General features: G+C 42.2%; 1 protein-coding gene across 1 annotated transcript in view; it reads right to left on the bottom strand.

The window, feature by feature from the left end:
• The window catches only part of LAMA1 (laminin subunit alpha 1), a 194,307-nt gene that overhangs the window by 61,829 nt on the left and 113,711 nt on the right, over positions 1-18,767 (bottom strand). The window contains exons 24-36 of the mRNA XM_049901444.1: positions 18,191-18,334; positions 17,515-17,694; positions 16,668-16,853; positions 16,006-16,133; positions 15,095-15,215; positions 14,851-14,988; positions 12,753-12,874; positions 10,553-10,639; positions 9,997-10,190; positions 8,408-8,550; positions 5,448-5,537; positions 3,773-3,884; positions 2,648-2,810 (exon numbers count right to left, since the gene is read on the bottom strand). Of these exons, the coding sequence (XP_049757401.1) occupies positions 2,648-2,810; positions 3,773-3,884; positions 5,448-5,537; positions 8,408-8,550; positions 9,997-10,190; positions 10,553-10,639; positions 12,753-12,874; positions 14,851-14,988; positions 15,095-15,215; positions 16,006-16,133; positions 16,668-16,853; positions 17,515-17,694; positions 18,191-18,334 (1,808 nt within the window). The remainder of the gene's footprint in view (positions 1-2,647; positions 2,811-3,772; positions 3,885-5,447; positions 5,538-8,407; positions 8,551-9,996; positions 10,191-10,552; positions 10,640-12,752; positions 12,875-14,850; positions 14,989-15,094; positions 15,216-16,005; positions 16,134-16,667; positions 16,854-17,514; positions 17,695-18,190; positions 18,335-18,767) is intronic.

Below are 18,767 nucleotides of genomic sequence, written 5' to 3'. Positions count from 1 at the left end.
TGGTGAGTAGCATCTGGAGACTTAAAATCTTGTGCGCTGCCATCTAAACTACAACTATTGTTCTCTTATTGCCTGAAGCAAAGGAGAATTAAGAAAACCAAATTCCGCAGGGAACAATTAGTCCAAAAGTCCAGGACTAATGGACCACGTGAACCACAGCCCACATGACCCTGAGATCAGAAGAAGTAGGTTGTGGCTGGCTACCATTTACCCATCACTCTGACTGGAATCACAACAGAAGGTCCTGGACAGAGCAGGAGAAAAATTGCAAAACAAAAAATCAAATTCACAAAAAAGACCAGACTTACTGGGCTGACAGAGACTGGAGGAACTCCTGAGACTAAGACAGGGAGCTAAGTCCCTGAGATTAGAGGGTACCTGTTTGAGAAATAGTGAAGAGACTGGTGTGGTTAGAGGAGAAGCAAGTAAAAGAGAAATAGACTATACTATGAGAGGTAATACGGGGTTGAGGGGAGAACCTAGAGACTTAGTAAGACAGGGAACAGAGGGGACCCCAAATCTGCAAACAAAGTAACAAGAAGTAGGCCAGGGTGCAGAAACAAAGCCATTCCCCAGAACAATGGGGCAGGGTATCTAAAAATAGCCCGCAAACTTCTTTAAAGTTGCCTTTCAGAAGCAGCTGGAGAAAACCAGGCCCAGGGACATGCGCAGAACATCCACCTGTGACCGCTGTGTGACCTTCCACCAGGGGAAGTAAGGGGCTACGGCCCCAGCCAGGGAATCAAACTGGGGAGTCGGAGACTGGGCAGGTGTGACACCCCATAATAAGTCCAGCTACGAACCCCAGAGGCCTCCAGGACAGGAGCCATCTTGGAAAGCTGCTGCGCATGCACCTTAGTTAACATATCACTGCTTGTGCCTATGAATAAACGTGAATCTTTTCCTGTCCAAGAACTTTAAAAAACTCTGGCCTGTCTTTTGTTCTGTGAGATGAGCGTAAGCGTTGCTCTAGGCCCTCCTTGTCTCGGCTTGCAAGCCTCTTCAATAAAGCTTTGCTTGTGTGGAAAACTGCGTGCCTTACCTGCTCATTCTTGACCAGTGAGAGGCAAGAACCTTATTCAGGTAACAAGACCATGGTCCTAAGACACCCTTCTGACCTGGAACTGAAGCCATCCCCAGAGAACACCTCCCAGCCAAACCATAGGCAACCCTAAACAATAACACCCTAAAAGAATGTACTCCTTAGAACAATTAATTATAGGAGATCAAAAGGGCAATATCTGCCCAAAAGCAAAGATGAGAAAGCAGGAAGGGGTAGAAAATCAGGACTAAAAGAAACAGGGAACCCAGGGCAGAAATGGGGAGAGTGCTGACACATTGTGGGGAATGAAACAAGGTCATGAAATACTTTTTGTACAAACTATCCAATAAGAAACTGATTTGCTCTGTAAACTGTCACCTAATTCACAATTAAAAAAAAAAAAAAAGTTTTCTTTCCTTAGTAGATGCTGCATTTTCTGAACTTATCTGGGCAAAGAACATAATTTTTAATCGCTCTAGGGCACAAGTGGAAGACCGATGGGAACAATGAGCCCTTGGTGTGCAGTGAAGGGTCAACACAGCAGGCCTGACTGCCATCTTCAGACAAGCCAGATGCGAGGAGTTCAGGATGCCTCCCAGGGATGCCTCCCAGGGATGCCTAAAGGACAAGCATGGCTCCCTGTCTGTGCAAACAATGTGCTCTATGCTGAACACCTGCTTTCCTTCTGGAAGCCTGGAATTTTGGTGAGTGCTAGGCCAGCTCGGGGAAAGACCTGCAGGGACGTGTACGCAGAGGGGCACGGCTGAGGCCCAACTTCAGACGTAGCAGGGCTTCAGTGCTAATGTTCATAAACGTGGTTGAGGATGGTAATTACCCATTGCTCCTGAATCCTGCACAAAGTTTTCAGCTGAGCTCTTACCTTCACCCTTCCAGTGTTACCTTCCGTCATGCCTCTACACCTACGCCGGATCATAATCCACGCTTCTGTGGTCCTGACCCAGTGCTCACTTCCTCCCTTCATCTTAAATGTCATGACGTCTGCTGTCTCTAATAGCCACAATTCCAGTCACGGTCTCATATGGGCTGAGTCTCAAATGGTATGTTCTTCCTAGTCTGTCTTAGTCCGGAAGCTGTGCTGAAACCTGTCCCCCATGGGTGACCTTGCTGGTATTTGAAATACTAGCAGCATAGCTTCCACCATCACAGCAACACACAAACCACCACAGTGTGATAAACTGACAGGAGGGTGGCAGACTGCATGGCTAGCCACTGACTGTAGCTTTTCTTCTGTGAGAGTTTACTGCATTACACTTGATCTGTACTAAACACAGTAGGCATGAGGTCCTCTTGTTCATGCTAGATGGGAACGCTGTTCCCAAGCCATGGCAGGGGGCGGGGGGGAACACCTATTGCATAATTGCACAAAGATAGGGATATTGGCATTGATTACACTTTTTTCCATTTGGGGGGCTGGTACCCATCTCTTGCTATACTTGACAACAGGGTCCCTCTCTTCTCTTAAGGTATTTCATCTGCAGTGAGAGCTTTCTTTTCATCCTGTCCTCTCATTATTCCTTCTTCTCCCTCCACATTCAAGCTCCTTCCTCTAGTTGGTCGTATCATGAATAACACTTAGGAACGTACTTGAGCTCCGTGGTGGCATTTTGATGTAACTGCATGAACTGCCTTTTCTGTATGGCTTCCAGCAAAGATGTAATGTTCTCTTGCATATTCTGAAGAGCGGAGCTGGGCAGCTGAAATTTTTCATCCAAGGTCTGATTTAGAGTTGTTGCTTTTTCAATAATTTCTATGGAGAAAATACATCAATATCATTTAGTGAGTTTCTCAAAAGTTGACAGTACTGAATGGAAAAACCTAGAACTTTCTTCAGTGAGGCTGCTCTGTTTATTTAGCCTGGGTGGGACCTCCAGACCGGGCCAGCCATGTCACCCCATATTTCTTAATGTAATCTGCACATCTCCTAACAAAACCCCCATGGATTTGGGGTTATGGCTTATTTCATGTCTGTGTTCCCCAGTACCCACAAGAAGCCCATAAGAGTAGGGGCTCTGCTCATCACCTTTACCTTAGCGTTGCCCTGCACCTGGCACAGATATCAGCACATAGACCCACATGATATTTACTGGATGAATGAGCCCAGTACTTGACACTACTCTTTATTTAGCGTATTTTTTGTTTTAATAACGTCCTCACTTCGCCCTGTAAAGCCTGATTTGCATTGGGTTTTGTACTTTTTATCCTTTCACGCTATAACCCAAAAAGAAGAGCCAGAATATGTTCCTGGCAGCCAGAAAGACTGAAAACAGCACTCTAAAAGACAAAAATCAGACAGGCCATCCAGAGCAGTGAATAAATTACTCTAATACCATGGATATACACTGGCACAAAACTGATGCCCCAGCTACTGGCAGCAGCTTTTCTGAACAAAAGGATGGAGAGGTACCATTTCTACTTTGCCCTAATGGGGCTTGATAATCAGGCCCTAATCGTAAGGCATAATACAGCAAATAAAAAAGGAAATGTGCTTTTTTTTTTTTTTTTTTTTAAGGATAAAACTCTCAGTGAAAGACTCTGGCCAGGACCTTTCAGGATCCCCAGACTTAGAAGCATTTTGGTCCTTTGGCTCTAGGAGTCCAGTACAAGATCTGGCACCAATCTATCGCCACATTTAATAAAGAGAATCTGTCTTTTTCTACCAAATACGCACAGGCCCCCTTCTCCTCCCACACCAGATGTGGGTCACACTACCTGTGATACTTTTCTGCAGCTTCTCAATAAATGCCCTGAGGGCTCCACTCCTGTTGAAGACTCTTTCAGTCGCCCTGTTCACGTGTTGGCTACTTGTTAACACTTTGGCAAGCTGACGGAAAAGAAGTCTCAGGTCAGTTTGACCAGAAATATGTAAACTTCGGTATTCCCAGTTGTTGCCTCTTTTAAGCCACAAAATATGTTCCAGATTATATACTAAAGACACACACTATCATTTAAACCAAGGTTACTAATTCCGAGTTAGAAGATAAGTGTTTAATGAATTTATTTACTACTCATTTATCATGAAAAATGATGGTATATTTTTAAAAGCAGCTGATGTAGCTATCGAAACACAGACTGCCCCGGTGCCTATATTGCAAAGGCCCTGTGTTCACGTTAGGGCCCAAGTAAAAGAATACATGAAGTAAAATCTTACTAATTTGTATTGACTGTGAAAACTTAGTCTATGGGCTAAGAGCACAGCATCAGGCAATCTGGGTTTTAGGCCCGATTCTGCCATGTTGTAGTCCACTCACGAAACATCCCCCAAGCCTTACCCATAATTGGGAAATAATAATACCTCACAGGGCAGTTATGAGGATTAAATGCAATAATGTCCATAAAAACAAAGTCCAGAGGCTGGGACTTGTTGCCCTCGGCTGTTATTTTTATTAAGAGTTTATAATTTGGAAAAGCAAAGATTTTAATTTGCAAGAATATAAAGTAACTCAGACTAGGTCTGAAAATGTTTTCTAGTCAAGATTCATAAAGAATCTTCTTTAATGGACGGAGACAATTTATTTTAACCAGCTTATCAGTTCCTACCAAATGTTTACTCTGCGAAACTTAAAGCCTGCATTTAAACCCTTGAACTCTTCCCAAATCGTCGTTAATTCTCAATTCACAGGAGCCAAGTTAATACATTTTTAGGGTGCGTGATTTTGCATGTGTGCATATGTTTAGAGGCAGAGGCTAAATACATACTTGTATGTATACACGGTCACATGTGTATATATGTGTACACAGACGCATGAGCACACATACCCACACACACGAAATTCACAAGTTTTTTTAAATTTGAAGCTAGGCCTCCCTCACTATCTGCAGATGAAGATATTCTTTTTGGGTCACTAAAAACCATTCATCTGGCATGGGCTAAACAGAATAAATAATTTGCTGCTGACATAAAAGCCAGCTCGCTTGCCATGCAAAGTCGACAAATCAAAACCTCCGGCTGCAGCCCGCCTTCTGCACAGACGTGGGATGGTGAGGTTTGGGCGGTGCCCACCCTGTGCTGTGAGCCACGGAAGCGTCCTCAGTTTTCAGCCTCCAGGTAGGCCCAGCGCTTACCCAGGCTCTGTTAGAATGAATTTAGGAGATGGAAGAATCCTCAGGGATTTCAGGACCCCGCCCCTCATGGTTCAGAGAAGACCAAATTCAGATAGTGAATGACTTCCCCAACTTTTCCCTTGACAGAGTGACAAGGGAAATTAAGTCACTAACGCACAGAAACTGGCAGGGTTAAGCCAATCTGATGGTTAGTCCCTCAGGGCAGCGCGGGGGGAAAGAAGCTCCGGATCTAGGACTTAACCAGACCTCGTACAGCACACTGACTGCTCCAGGGGTTGCTGCGAGGGGCAGGCGGGGGGGGGGGGGGGAGGTCAGGAATCACCTCTTTTTGCAAGACCTGGATCTGTTTTGTGACATCTTCCAGCTGAATTTTTGCCAGCTTCTCCTGTCTATTTTCTTTTAATAAAGATTCCTAAGAAGAACCAAGGAAACAAATTACAATGCTTCAAAATGAAATGTTCTGCTTAACTGAGAATCACTTTGTATTTCCTTTTCTGTTCATCAAAATTCTTCTTTCCTTGAAATTGTCATAAAAGGATGAATCCCATTTTACCATATTTTTTTCTTAAGTTTTGATTATGCCGACATGATTTCATCCTGCCTTCTTTGTATTATATTTCTGGTACAGATGTAAATAATATCAGCTGTCTTCGAAGGCAGAAACATTCACACACAGACAATTATAGGTAGATAATCAGGTATTATATCAGCATAAAGCCAACCCATCATTTATGTATTTTACTTTTACTAGATTTGGGGAAGATCAAATCATGTAAAAGTTTAGTTGCTTGTGTAATGTCAGATAAGATAGTTTGATTAAATTTAAAATCTGGTGTGTTGAGTGGGATCTAACACTGCTGTAATTCTTACATAAAAGTCAGGGTTTATTTCAGTATCAGAGTCACTTACATTTTAATTATAATTGCCAACACCATACAAAATGCTTCCTAGGCAAAATACAAAATTATCAAATGAAGAAAAGCCTTTACAACGGATCACTATTTAGTTCTCAGTTCATGCAGCACTCTTCTAATTTCTGTACGTTGTGATTTTATTTAAACTTTACAGCAGTCCTATGAAGTGGCTATGTTATTATTCTCATTTTACCTTGAGGAAATTTAGGGTGTGTGTGTGGTGGGGGGAACCCTGGTTGCGTAGTGGTTAAGTGCTACGGCTGCTAACCAGAAGGTAGGCAGTTTGAATCTGCCAGGCACTCCTTGGAAACTCTATTGGGCAGTTCTACTCTGTCCTATAGGGTCGCTATGAGTCAGAATCGACTCAACGGCAGTGGGTTTGGGTTTTTTGGTGGTGTGTGTGGGAGGTGGGGATTCAGGAACACGCCTAAGGGTGCAGGGTAGGGCAGTAGAGAGCCCACACTCCTAACCTTAGCTTTGCCCTTCAGATAAACATAAAGAGTTATTTAAAGGAACGGACGGTGATTCAGGTGCGAACAAAATCATTCACAATTAGAAAAACCAAACACAATGCCATCGAGTAGGACTCATAGCAACCCTACAGGGCTTCCCAAGCAGCAGTCAAGAAATCAAATGACATACTGCATAGGGCAAATATGCTGCAAAAGACCTCTTTAACAGGTTAAAAAGCAAAGATGTCACTTTGAGGACTAAGGTGTGCCTGACCAAGCCTTGATATTTTCAATCGCTTCATATGCATGCGAAAGCTGAACAATGAATAAAAAAACAGAGGAACAATTGATGCCTTTGAATTATGGTGTTGGTGAACACACCATGGACTGCCAGAAGAATGAACAAATCTGTCTTGGAAAAAGTACAGCCAGAGTGCTCCTTAAAAAGCGAGGATGGTGAGACTTCTTCTCATGTACTTTGGATATGTTTTCAGGAGGGATGAATCCCTGGAAAAGGACATCATGCTTGGTAAAGAAAAGAGTCAGAAAAAAAGAGGAAGGCCTTCAAGGAAATAGATTGACATGGAGGCTGCAACAATGGGCTCAAGCATAACAACAATTGTGAGGACAGTGCAGGACTGGGCAGTGTTCCTTCTGTTGTACTTAGAGGGTTGCCATGAGTTGGAACCAACTTGACAGCACTTAACAATGACAACAACAACAGTCTTTATAGACACAGACTGCCACATCTTCCTCCTATGGACCTGCTAGTGGGTTTGAACCGACAACCTTTCAGTTAGCAGCTGGGCCCTTAAACCACTGTGCCACCAGGGCTCCTTTCACAATTAGTATTGGTTAAAAATTTTAAAGTAATTAGCGCACTTGATAAATTTAAAAGATATTTGTATCTCTGAGGTCCAAACTGACAGTAAATATTTGATTATATACATTTATGTAAGTATATATACATAGGTATACATATATGTATCAATTGGAAAATAAATTTGAACACTTCTTTCTTGTCTTTTTTAAATGATGCATATAAAACCTCATCTTTTCAAAATTATTTTTGCCTTTTGAAGAAAAAAATAGCAAAAACATCTCTTTGACTTTCTTAATTTTTCTTACTGCCATTAGGTCTGTAGAGAAAAGACCATTGTAAACAAGAAAGGATGGCTGAGCCAGGAAGATTCCAACACACACACACGTACTCACAAAGACATTCAGGAATCACCATTCTTTTTATGACTGGGTTACACAGTGAATAAACTATCTCAAATTACAATGCACAGGTAAAAAGCAAAAGTTTTAAACCACAATTTTTTTCCCATTTAGAATTAAAAATGCTGAGTAGGATGCTGTCAGTTTTTAACTTCCCATCCTTTTTGACCTACAGCCTGCTTTACAAAACATAAAACTAGGATTTGTCCCCATAGATTCTTACGTAGTCTTCCAGAAAAGAGGGACTTGTTTGCCCTGCAACCTCAGGTAAGAACGATACATTTATAGAAAATAGCTCATCTTTAGCATATTTCAACAGTAAAGAAGCAGTTGTTCGGATTTATTCGCAATATTTGTATTAGAACAGCTGTTTTCAAATATCCAAAGGTGTCTCAGAGAAGAAGGGCTGGGCTTTGTATTATCCCAAAAGGCAGGAGGAGAACCATGGAGGAAGAATTTGTAAGGAGGCAGCTATGGACAACGAGAACCGTCCCAGAGTGAAGCAAGTTAGCTTGTGAGATGATAAGATCCCTGTCGCCAGTTATGTTCAAGGAAAGGCTGGAAACCACCAGTTGTGGATACTGGAAATGAGATTCCTACACTGGGGAGGACAGGCAGAATGACTTCTATAGTCCCCACCGGCTCACTTCTCAATGATACATGTTTCTGTCCATATCTGTATGTCTAGTACCTACCCTGAGATATTTGGTTGTATTTTCCAGGTTTGACAAGATTCCATACGGGACAGGAATGATGCCACTGAGGTTCACAGAAAGAATGGCATCACCAATGTTATCCATGTCATTCAACAGCACACCTACACATTCATCATCACAAGCTAAATGAAAAAGGAAAAAAAGAAAGTTCAAGTTAATACAAAGCTGTCTACACCTTTTCACCTGGGCTTGCAGAAGCCACTCGGTAAAAACAACATACACTGGTAAGGACATCAGAAAGCCCTTCCAGGTACGTCATCTAATTTCACTGCCATATCAACTGTGCGACGGGAGGAAGGGCCGGCCGCTCTAAGCCTGAGACTCCATCTCAGGTCCGGCACGCATCTCATCAGACTGCCCTAACCTTACAGCGTGTTTGCTGATCTTTAACTTGAACTAGCTGCAATGAATTCCAAATGCGTTTCCTTTTTAAAGCCTGGTTGGTCATTGCATTGGACAGTTTGTAAACAGACCCTCAGCAGATACAAATGAAACAGACTGGAGAAAATGACAGTGGAATTCCATGACCCTAGCTACTTCCTCCCTTCTTCCCCATGAAGCACTGAGAAGATATTCCGAGATTGCGACCCCATGCACTGACTGTTAAAATAAATCACAATTGGGGGGCGGGGGGAAAATCCATGTTAGCAAAGAACTGAAGCTATAGTGAAATTTGGGTAACACAAATGACAATCCCACAGAGGTCTTCCTTCTTCTGGACTGGTTGACCCTTGACCCTCCAAAGGAAATATTAATGGTAGTGAAGCTATAAAGCTGAAATTACTGTTTCCCAGACTGCCAAAGAAAAAAATGCTTTCATCCTGGTTCCTCTTGCCTCAGCTAAAAACCCACTGTAAACCCACTTGGGAATAGGATTTTCTTTGTTATGTTAATGAACCCACAGTAGCATAGTGTGTATTATAAACCAATCACCTTTGAGATATAAAAAGAGCAGACTGAGTATAGAAAAGGAAGCACAAATGGAGATGAGGAGAGAAGCCACATGAAGATTGCCAGGGAGTGCCAGAGAAGCTGAGACAAGGATTTTCCTTTAGAGTGGACAGAGAGAGAGCCTTCCCCTAGAGCTGGTGCCCTGAATTTAGACTTCTAGCCTCCTAAACTGTGAGAAAGTACATTTCTGTTTATTAAAGCCGCCCATTTGTGGTATTTCTGCTATAGCAGCACCAGATAACTACGACACACTACTAAAAGCACAAATTGTCAAATGCAACAACAACCTATGTTTAGCTAAAAAAATAAGTTATATATTATAAATTAATATAACAACAACAACCCATTGCCTTCGAGTCAATTCTGATGCATAGCAACCCTATGGGACAGAGTAGAGCTGCCCCATAGGGTTTTCAAGGAGGGGTGGTGGGTTTGAACTGTTGACCTTTTGGTTTGCAGCCGAGCTCTTAACCACTACACCACCAGGACCTGTATGAGGTAATATACGTTAGAAAAAGAGTACTTTGTCTTGATGACCCATAAATGTACATTTCCTCACAAAGAAAACCACTGCAGAGGGAAACCAGTATGTAAACACAAAGAGGAGAAATCCTCACAAACACAATCGCTCTCCACCAGAATGTGCCTGGGTTCACACTGGTCACATCGCAGCCCCGTGGCCCCTGGCTTGCAGACACACTGCCCGGAGATGCCATCACAGGAACCGTGCACCGAGCCATGTGGACTGCATTTACACTTCTGGCAGCTGCCCCCTGGGACTCGAGGGTTCCCATGATAGCCCAAGGAGCACCTACAGAAAGCAAGATATTTAGGCTTACAAGGTATAATCAACAACATAAGTAAATACAGAAACCACTCTTTGCCCAAGGACAGTCATCATTTCTGAGAAGTGAAATGCAAAGATTAAAAGTTCCGTTCGCCTCATTCTACATTTTATTTCCTAAAGGAGGATGAGATGGTGAGAGAAAGTGCATTCACTGTCTTAATCGGTGGGAGTGCTTGTTTTGGAATAGCAGTAGTGTCCCCAATTGGTCACGCATATCCAAATTGAGGGTGGCTCCCAACTCACTGGAGTAAATATCTCCAGAACACTATTTAAAAAGCAAGAGCAGATGTGACTAGCCATTTCCACGCGATAACTCAACAACATACCTCTCACAATACTGTCCTTCGTAGCCTGGAAAACAGGCATCACAACGGAAATCACCATGTCCTTCCAGGACACAGGTGGGACTAAAGCTGGAGGAAAAGAAATTCTCATCATTTTTTTTGTTTTCAGATATACAACCTCAAATCTTTCTTAAGGTAGCTATTCATTACTATTAGGATACATAATACTGTTCTAAACATTAAGTAATTACATTGGGCAATTAGACAAGAGTTTTAGGGATTACAGTCTACGCAGTAAGAAGGAGGACAATGAGCGTATGGCAGTACAAGTGTGTGCGTACTTGTATCCAAAGGCATTCGCCAGACACCCGCTAAATGAAGGAAAAGTGATGGTAAAAAGGGTCTCATTCTGAGATTTCAGTGCAGAGCTAGCTAGGTGATAAGGTAATAAGAGAGAGTTGCAAATGACTAAATGGCACAGGAAAAAGCTGAACGAATGCTGATTAGTGTAACTGATCAGACTGTAATGAGAGGCAAGGAAGAAAACAAGAAAAGCAATGAGTTAGGGTGGAATGTGAAAATAAATGGAGCTATTACAAGCAAAATGACGGTACCACTCAAAGTCTGATAATCTACCCAGGTGTTGATTTCCACGTTCATGAGTTACACTTTTGGTTTATTCCTTTTTTTTTTTTTAACAGCCTCTTCCTCCACATTTTAAATTACTAATGCACCATCTAGAGGCTGAGCTGGGTACCTGCAACTATTTAAAAAGAAAGAGTAGCCTCCTCTCTTTCTGGCTAATAAGACGACGCTTCCAGCCATGGCTTATGTGCGGGGCTCTCCATCAACCCTGTATACCACTTCTGACCTTCCCTCTTAAAGGACAAAGGGACACACTTCAGTGAAAATACAAAACTAATAGAAAATAAAGCTCATATCTAAGGCCTCTCAGATTCATAGCATACGTGTAATGCTCATGCCCTCACTATCTCTCCTTAAGAGCATAGCTTTAACTTGTTAACTTGGGTTTTTGAGGAGTTATAACCTTTTTTAATTAAAGAAGTAAAATATTCAAATGTACAGAGATGTGCAAAGTAGAAAGGTGAAATACCCCTCCAAGCTTTTCTCTGCGCACACTATAGCTACGGCTATGGCTATATACACACATACACAAATTTTTTCCAAAACAGCATCACACTATAAATTCAACTGGCTATTTCAGCCATTCTGTACATACAGATACACCTTATCCTTCTCTCAGTGTTTGCACAATATTTCACTCTAGGAATGTATCACAATGCATTTAATCAATCCCTTTTTGTAGGTAGATATTCCTGTTTCCCCCACTAATTGCACGTGATTACAAGCAATGCTAAAATATACCCATCTTTACACACATATGCAAGTATTTCTATAACACAGACTACAGAATTGGAATTGATGAGTCAAAATTTACAGACAGATTTAATACAAAGCATTCGGTGAAAGAGACAAATCTCAGGATGCTCGATAGCTCACAGGGAGTTTACACAGAGGCTCTCATCTGACGCTCACCACCGAGTAGCACTTCTCAGCGATGGTAACAGATAGAATACTCAAAGAAATATTAAAATGAGGACTTCATTTCAGGATACCAAAGGGTAGCATTTGATCTTGTCACATATTCTAAGTAATAATTAAAAATCACTTACGAATTACAATTTTTACTTAAACTAAATAGGAGCCATGGATATTCCAATTCGCACTTCAATTCTCCAGTTCTTTTTCATGTTCAAATGGTTCTGTACAAGCATAGTGAGTGCAAGGTGGAACCTAGCTCTGGTTTATCACTCTGTAGCACTTCAGTACTTAATGAGTCATCAGCATATATAAATCCTAACCATTTCCTTAATTTAAACAGGAACTGAATTATTTCATATCATGATTTATAAAATTAATAACAATTCATCTGTATGCACGCTGGATACATAGTTTGAGAGCTAAAATCAACCTTAAAAAAACAAAACTCAAAAGTGCTTTCTTTAATTGGTTCTATTCTAACACCCAATACCAACACAGGTAATTTACTTTTGAAGATACCCTTCAAATGCATATGAAAATGAGCATTTTTTCTTAAAATTAGCCTTTCTCAGTAGATAGAAAATATTAACTAAAACAGAGCAGTAGAAACCCTGGAAAGTGAGGCTGAGGACGGAAACCACAGCTGGCTACAGAGGGCGGCCCGGCTGGGCGAGCTCACCTGGCAGGGGGGCTGTGTGGGCAGGTACACAGAGCACAATCGCCAGCTGAGCCAGTCACCTTCCCATAGAAGCCAGGTGCACACGTGTCGCAGTGATCGCCAGTCGTGTTACCGCTGCAGTTCTGGTCCCATGTTTCAAAAGGAGAGGTAAACAGTGGGAAAGAGTTAGAAATCCTTCATATCTGGTACTAGCTAGGGACCACCACACCTCACATCAGTTAGGTAGCCATGAGTCAGAATCCACTTGACGGCAACAAACAACAACCACCACATTCCATACCAGTTAGTGTTTTCTTTTTATTCTTAAGGAGCGGAGAGTGTTTTCCTGAAAACACATCCAGCTCTGTGGCCTCTCTTCATTATAACACTGCACTCATCTCTCACAGTCTAGAAGTTACCTGGGCATTCACCATTCCTAAAGAAAACATACGCTGTGCTCCTAAAACCAGCCACCTCTCAGATCCTTAAAATATGGATTTAAAGTACACGGTAACCTCAGACAATGCAGAAGCGCTACTTTTGCGCATAGCTGGGGTTCAGCAATCACACGTGGGCAGGTAAAACAGCAGAAGCAAGCGGATAGACGGAAACAGCCAGCGAGGAAAGAAAGCTGACGACTGTACAGCCCCACCTGCAGGTGCCTGTGGTAGCCAAATCACTTCCAGCTACATCTTATGGCATCATTTGCACCTACGCTTGTGCTATTAAAAAAAAACTTACACCTTTTTTTAAGCTAAAAAAGCAAGTAATTCTTAACATTCCATTCCAATTTAAAATCTGCTTTTTGTCCAGCTGTCCACAATTTACCCAGCCTGAAAGCACTGATCAAGTTCTCTAAACTGTCCGTGTGGCCCTTGTCCTCATGACTGACAATGTACCTTCCCTGCTCATTACAACCTTAAGTTCCTAAAATCAATTCTCCTTAAACGTTTAAATGGTATCTTCTCATTTTCTATTAGACTTTCGCCTGGAACATGAGCTTATTAGAATGAACAATTTTTTTTCAATAGGGTTGCAGCTATTTACAACTTCATTAAGCCCATTTTTCCTTGTATGACTGGAATAATTCTTTAATTTCACATACATAATGGAATAGCAAAGGTTAACATGTATCATTTTAATTCTTCTGTTTCTAAATTCACGTGTGCAGTGTTACACTTTGGCAGTTTTCTTAGTGGAAACTGCCCTTAATTTCCTCACATAAGAGACACTTCTGATTGGAACAAGATGAAGACTATCAGAGCATGGTTGAAGGCCCAGGTGGGGGCCCATTTCCCTCGCCTCTGTTCTGGTTCTGATAGTTGCCTGCGATGTAAAGGCTTCAGGTGTGTACTTCTTGGGACACGGTGGTGCCCATTTTCTTTCATTGAGTTACTCCACTGAAGGCAGGTTAGTCCTGGCACAATTTATGCAAGGCACCAGTGTTTCCACATTACTGTGTGGAATGAGATTTCAGGAGTAGGGAAAGAATTTCAGGTGAGTTTTTCTCATCAGTAAGGCTTCATTGGCTTAAGCAAAATCATGGAAATGAGAGAGTGCTCTCAGCCAGGGCCACAGACCTCTGTCTGGGTCTGCCTGGTCCTCTCCATGTCAGTGCTCTCCACACATGCTGGAGATCAATTCTCGTCTGGGGGGAGGTGGCTGAGAAGAAAATGCATACTAAAATGTGAATAAGTGATTGTCCCATCATCCCCCAGGAGAATGCCCATTTTTTAAAAATTCAAGGAAAGTACAATATACAAAAAGAACAACTTATTTAAAAACCTCCAGCTCACCCTTCAATATAACACAGAGTTATCTCCTCTGACTACATCCACCAGTACTGCAATTAGAAACAAGGGACCCTTAACTAATTCTCAAATCCACAGCGACAATGATCAAATTTGCGAAAAGATGTCCACCAACAACCTTAGAACGCTTAGCTAAGCCTTTCTGAAGAAAATATATTTCTATTTTACATTTAGCTGAACTTAAGCTATCTCTAAACCAAGGAGCTGGCATGGCTGTAGAGCAGAAACTCAAACGCTCAATCCCTGCTCCAATTCTCCCTGCACTCCAACTCTAAATGTCAGGCAAGCACCCACACTGACAAGCCTACCAGACACTTTCCAGTTTCAGGGTCACATGCTTGACTGTGGTTGTTGCAATCACAGGGCACACAGGGAGCAATCAGAGGACGGGGTCGTCTGCCACCACCTTCAGGAAGCTTCCCTCTGTGGTACCCAGGGGCACAGTTCTGATGTAATACAGGAGAGAAAATGACATAAAGATATACAAGAGTCTGCTCATCACTGGGAGTTGCTGTGAAACTAGGAAGTGGGTTTTCGTCACAGTCTCCCTACCTGACAGGAGAAGCCAGCGGTGCCCGGAGGACAGAGGCAGTGTTCTAGGAGGGAGGCCACCTCTCCACCTGGGTGCAGCTCCTCAGCCTTACTGCCCACCTCCAGTGAAATGTTTGAGATTCTGTGAAATCATTGTGTTGAGGAGTGAGAGAATAAATGCTAATATTTAGAAAGACACTTTCTAGGAAGATAGCGCACAACATAACAACATTTGCACACACCAATATCAAACCAGAAGAGCCCTGGTGGCGCAGTGGTTAAAGTGCTTGGCTACTAACTGAGAGGTTGGTGGTTTCAACTCACCAGCTGCTCTCTGGGAGAAAGAGGATGTCTGCTTCCGCAAAGATTACAGCCTTGGAAACTCTGTAGGGCAGTTCTATTCTGTCCTATAGGGTCACTGGGAGTCAGAATCGACTCAACAGCAATGGGTTTGATGTTTTGGTTTTCTATTAAACCAGAGCTTTTCTCCCAAGTTGGGGGTAGTTCCTACACATGATTATAAGTACCACATGCTCAAGTACTAAAACGACACCTGAAGGACGTCTTCCAGTACTGCTTTGGCCACAGTTTAGCGGCTAAAGGAAATGAGCAGCTGCCAGCATTCTACACACATCTTTACAAAGAAATGGCCGTGGAGGCATTTCAGGGCAGGGAATAGCAGATTTTTAAAAAATTTATCCTCATGTAAGATATCGCCATTATGTACTTATTTTATATCCACATTGGCATGGGAGGTGGGTAACTCATGTCATATTTCACACTTCATAAGGATGTTACTATCTAATAAGGTCATGTGAGGAACACAGACACATGAAATGATATAACAGATGACTGGGGTGAGTGAATCAAATGCTTTCAGTTCTGTATCAAATAAGAAAACTATGTAAAATTCTAGAAGAAACTTCACATACCTGCTCTGCTGTAGTCCTTGACCATATGAGGCCTTGATGAGGATGTACTCAATGTCGCTAAGAACAGACATGAAGTCTGAGCGGGTTACAGGCTTTTCAGAAACAGAGTTAAAATATTTCCAAAAGTTCTGTGGGTGAGAAACACATTCCATTAAATTTAGAATACAAACTCTGAGGCGTATGAGTTTAGAAAGAACATGCTTCTTTTATAAATTTCTTCAGAAATGAATACAGTTCTGTGCATGACACTAAGTTTAATTGAGGAAAGTCTCCTGTGACCTCCACAGGGGCAGGAAAAGTGTCAGATTCACCTGTTGATAGACACACACAATGCCAGCTACAGAGCAAACAATAAATATCTGCAGAAAGAATGTACGTTTCCCAAACGCGAGCAAGTCCTAAGACTTCTGTATCATTATGTCCATGCAGGTGGAAACTTTGGGAACCAAGGTAAAGAATTTAAGATACAGTTCCCACTAAATTAAGTTAAGCCAAATACATATTTCTTGAGAGTATGAATTTGAATCATTTCTAGAAACCTTGCTAAATCCATTGGAATTTTGATCTCAGGGGCTCATTTTCTTATGAGCAGCTTCACAGCTTTGTGGAATTGATGACAAAGTCTACATTAAGGAGCTTCTATGACAAGACCCCATTGTTACCTCTTTCATTCCCACTTCTTGTTCCTGTCTCATGCCATTCTCGGGTGCGGGTGCGTCCATGTAAATGACTTGCTTTCTGGTCCGGCCTCCTTTGATGAGGACTTGAGGCTCAAAGTTAGAGGTGCCAACGCCATCCACAGAATAGAAGGCCACGCTGTACCTCAGTCTGCCACCGTAGGCCATGAGCTATCCAAATAATAAATCGATATTAATTTCCTAACCTAGCATTGGTTTAAAAACAGGTTATTATTTGCTTGCTGACATTTGAAAGAAATCTTCTTTAAACACGCATTTTAAAAGTACACCAAATGGGTAAAGTATGTTGTATGGAATTTTATTCCCTCTAATATTACTTAATTATAGATTATTAAATTGACTGAAGCTATAGTTCTTCTTGATGATATCAATAAAAGTAGGCTCCAAAATAACGAACTGATGTAGTAATAGTTCTAATAATTTTTAAGCTCCTTTTATGGATTAAGAATGATCTATATCAATAGGAACACTGGATAGATACCTATAAATTTTAAAGTTCAGGGTGCATTCATACACAGACTCTAATGCTTATATTAACAAAAAATGTAAGCAATGCCTTCCAAGATTATTTCCTACTTTTTTTTTCCCTACCCAAATGAATGAAGATTTCTTGAGAAGGACCTCCTGGACCATAGCACCTAGACTTACGTTGAGCTTATGTTAGTGAATACTTTAAATGTTTGTTGAATGGCTGCCTTAGGAAGGAGAAAAATAAAGTGATTTGGACCAGATGTGAAGTCTTTTCTGGTCTGAAATGATATCCATTCCCCCAAGGCAATGTGTCCTTGCTCCACACTGGACGTGGCCTCACCTGGTCTCCCTGGAACTGATCGGGCAGCCGCCAGTAAAAGGGCTCTGCCTGGACGTGCTGCCAGATGGTCCTGGCATCCAGTAAGATGTCGGGGGCCTGGTAATAGACTCCCTTGGTCGTGCCCCCCAGGTTACTCTGAGAGACCACACGCAGAAGAGGCCGGTCTGAGGCCAGCATTACCTAGTTATCGAAGGGAGGAAAAACACACTTCAGAAGATGGATTAACCACACGAGCTGATTTTTCAGATTCCATCACCATTTCACAGATGACACAGCTTCATTATTAAAATGGTAATAATGAAGATGTTTCCTTTACCTTAAACATCTGGACTGGAACGAACTGAAAATGCTTTAAACTAGCTCATTTAGGGTCAATTTTCAATGCTATGGAGAATGTTGAGACATTGCAGATTTATCCTCTCTCCTACTAAAGCTTTTGCTAGATGAGCTAAGGAGCAACGCTGAGTGCCTTTGGGTTAAGCTCCATTTTTTTTTTTTCCTCTGCCAGCAGATGCAGAGCCCTGATTCATATACTAACTGAAGCTAGCACCCTAGAATTTCTGATGCCATAAGAGCAAGCTTTAACGTACACATTTAACTGTCTTCCCCAGCCCCAGCCATCTCCCAAGGGGATAGGTGGTTGAGAACAGAACATTTTCACTGCAGCGGAACTTACTGGGACCCTCACGTAGCCCTCCAACTCTGCACAGGACTGTGACAGCCCGAAACAGAAACACGGGGTGCACCCCATGGGGTTGCCAGTCTCAAGAGCATAGGTGCCCATTTTACATGTGCTGCACTGAAGGCCATGGACATTTTCCTGGAGGGAAAGAAATAATCGACTCAGTTTTACATGAAAAAAAGAGACACGATGTCTGAGCAAACGGAAACCAATAAAACACAAAAAGTTTTTTGGATAAACAAACATCACTGATCTAGCTGTTCCCTTGGGCAAGATCTCTCACCTCTCTGAGCATCAGTTTTCTGGATGACTTTAATCAGTAATTCCCAATTGTGGCCGATTATCAGAATCACCTTGGAGGCTTTTTGAAAACATAGGTTCCCTGGCCCAAACTCACGACTCCTGGGGTGGGGCCCAGGAATCCTTCTGGAGTCCCAGGTGATTCTGATGACCAGTCAGGGTGGGGAAACTAAGTCAGGTCCCTTCCTCTTCTGCTCGTCTGTCATGTGGCAAGCCAAAAACATGCACACTGATGTCTCCTTTACTCCTAGAAAATGGCATCTAAATGAGT

Source organism: Elephas maximus, chromosome 11 (genome assembly GCF_024166365.1).
Source record: "Elephas maximus indicus isolate mEleMax1 chromosome 11, mEleMax1 primary haplotype, whole genome shotgun sequence".
Classification (NCBI taxonomy): domain Eukaryota; kingdom Metazoa; phylum Chordata; class Mammalia; order Proboscidea; family Elephantidae; genus Elephas; species Elephas maximus.
The sequence above is the reverse complement of the archived record's forward strand: the minus strand, read 5'-3'. Positions and strand labels throughout refer to the sequence as shown.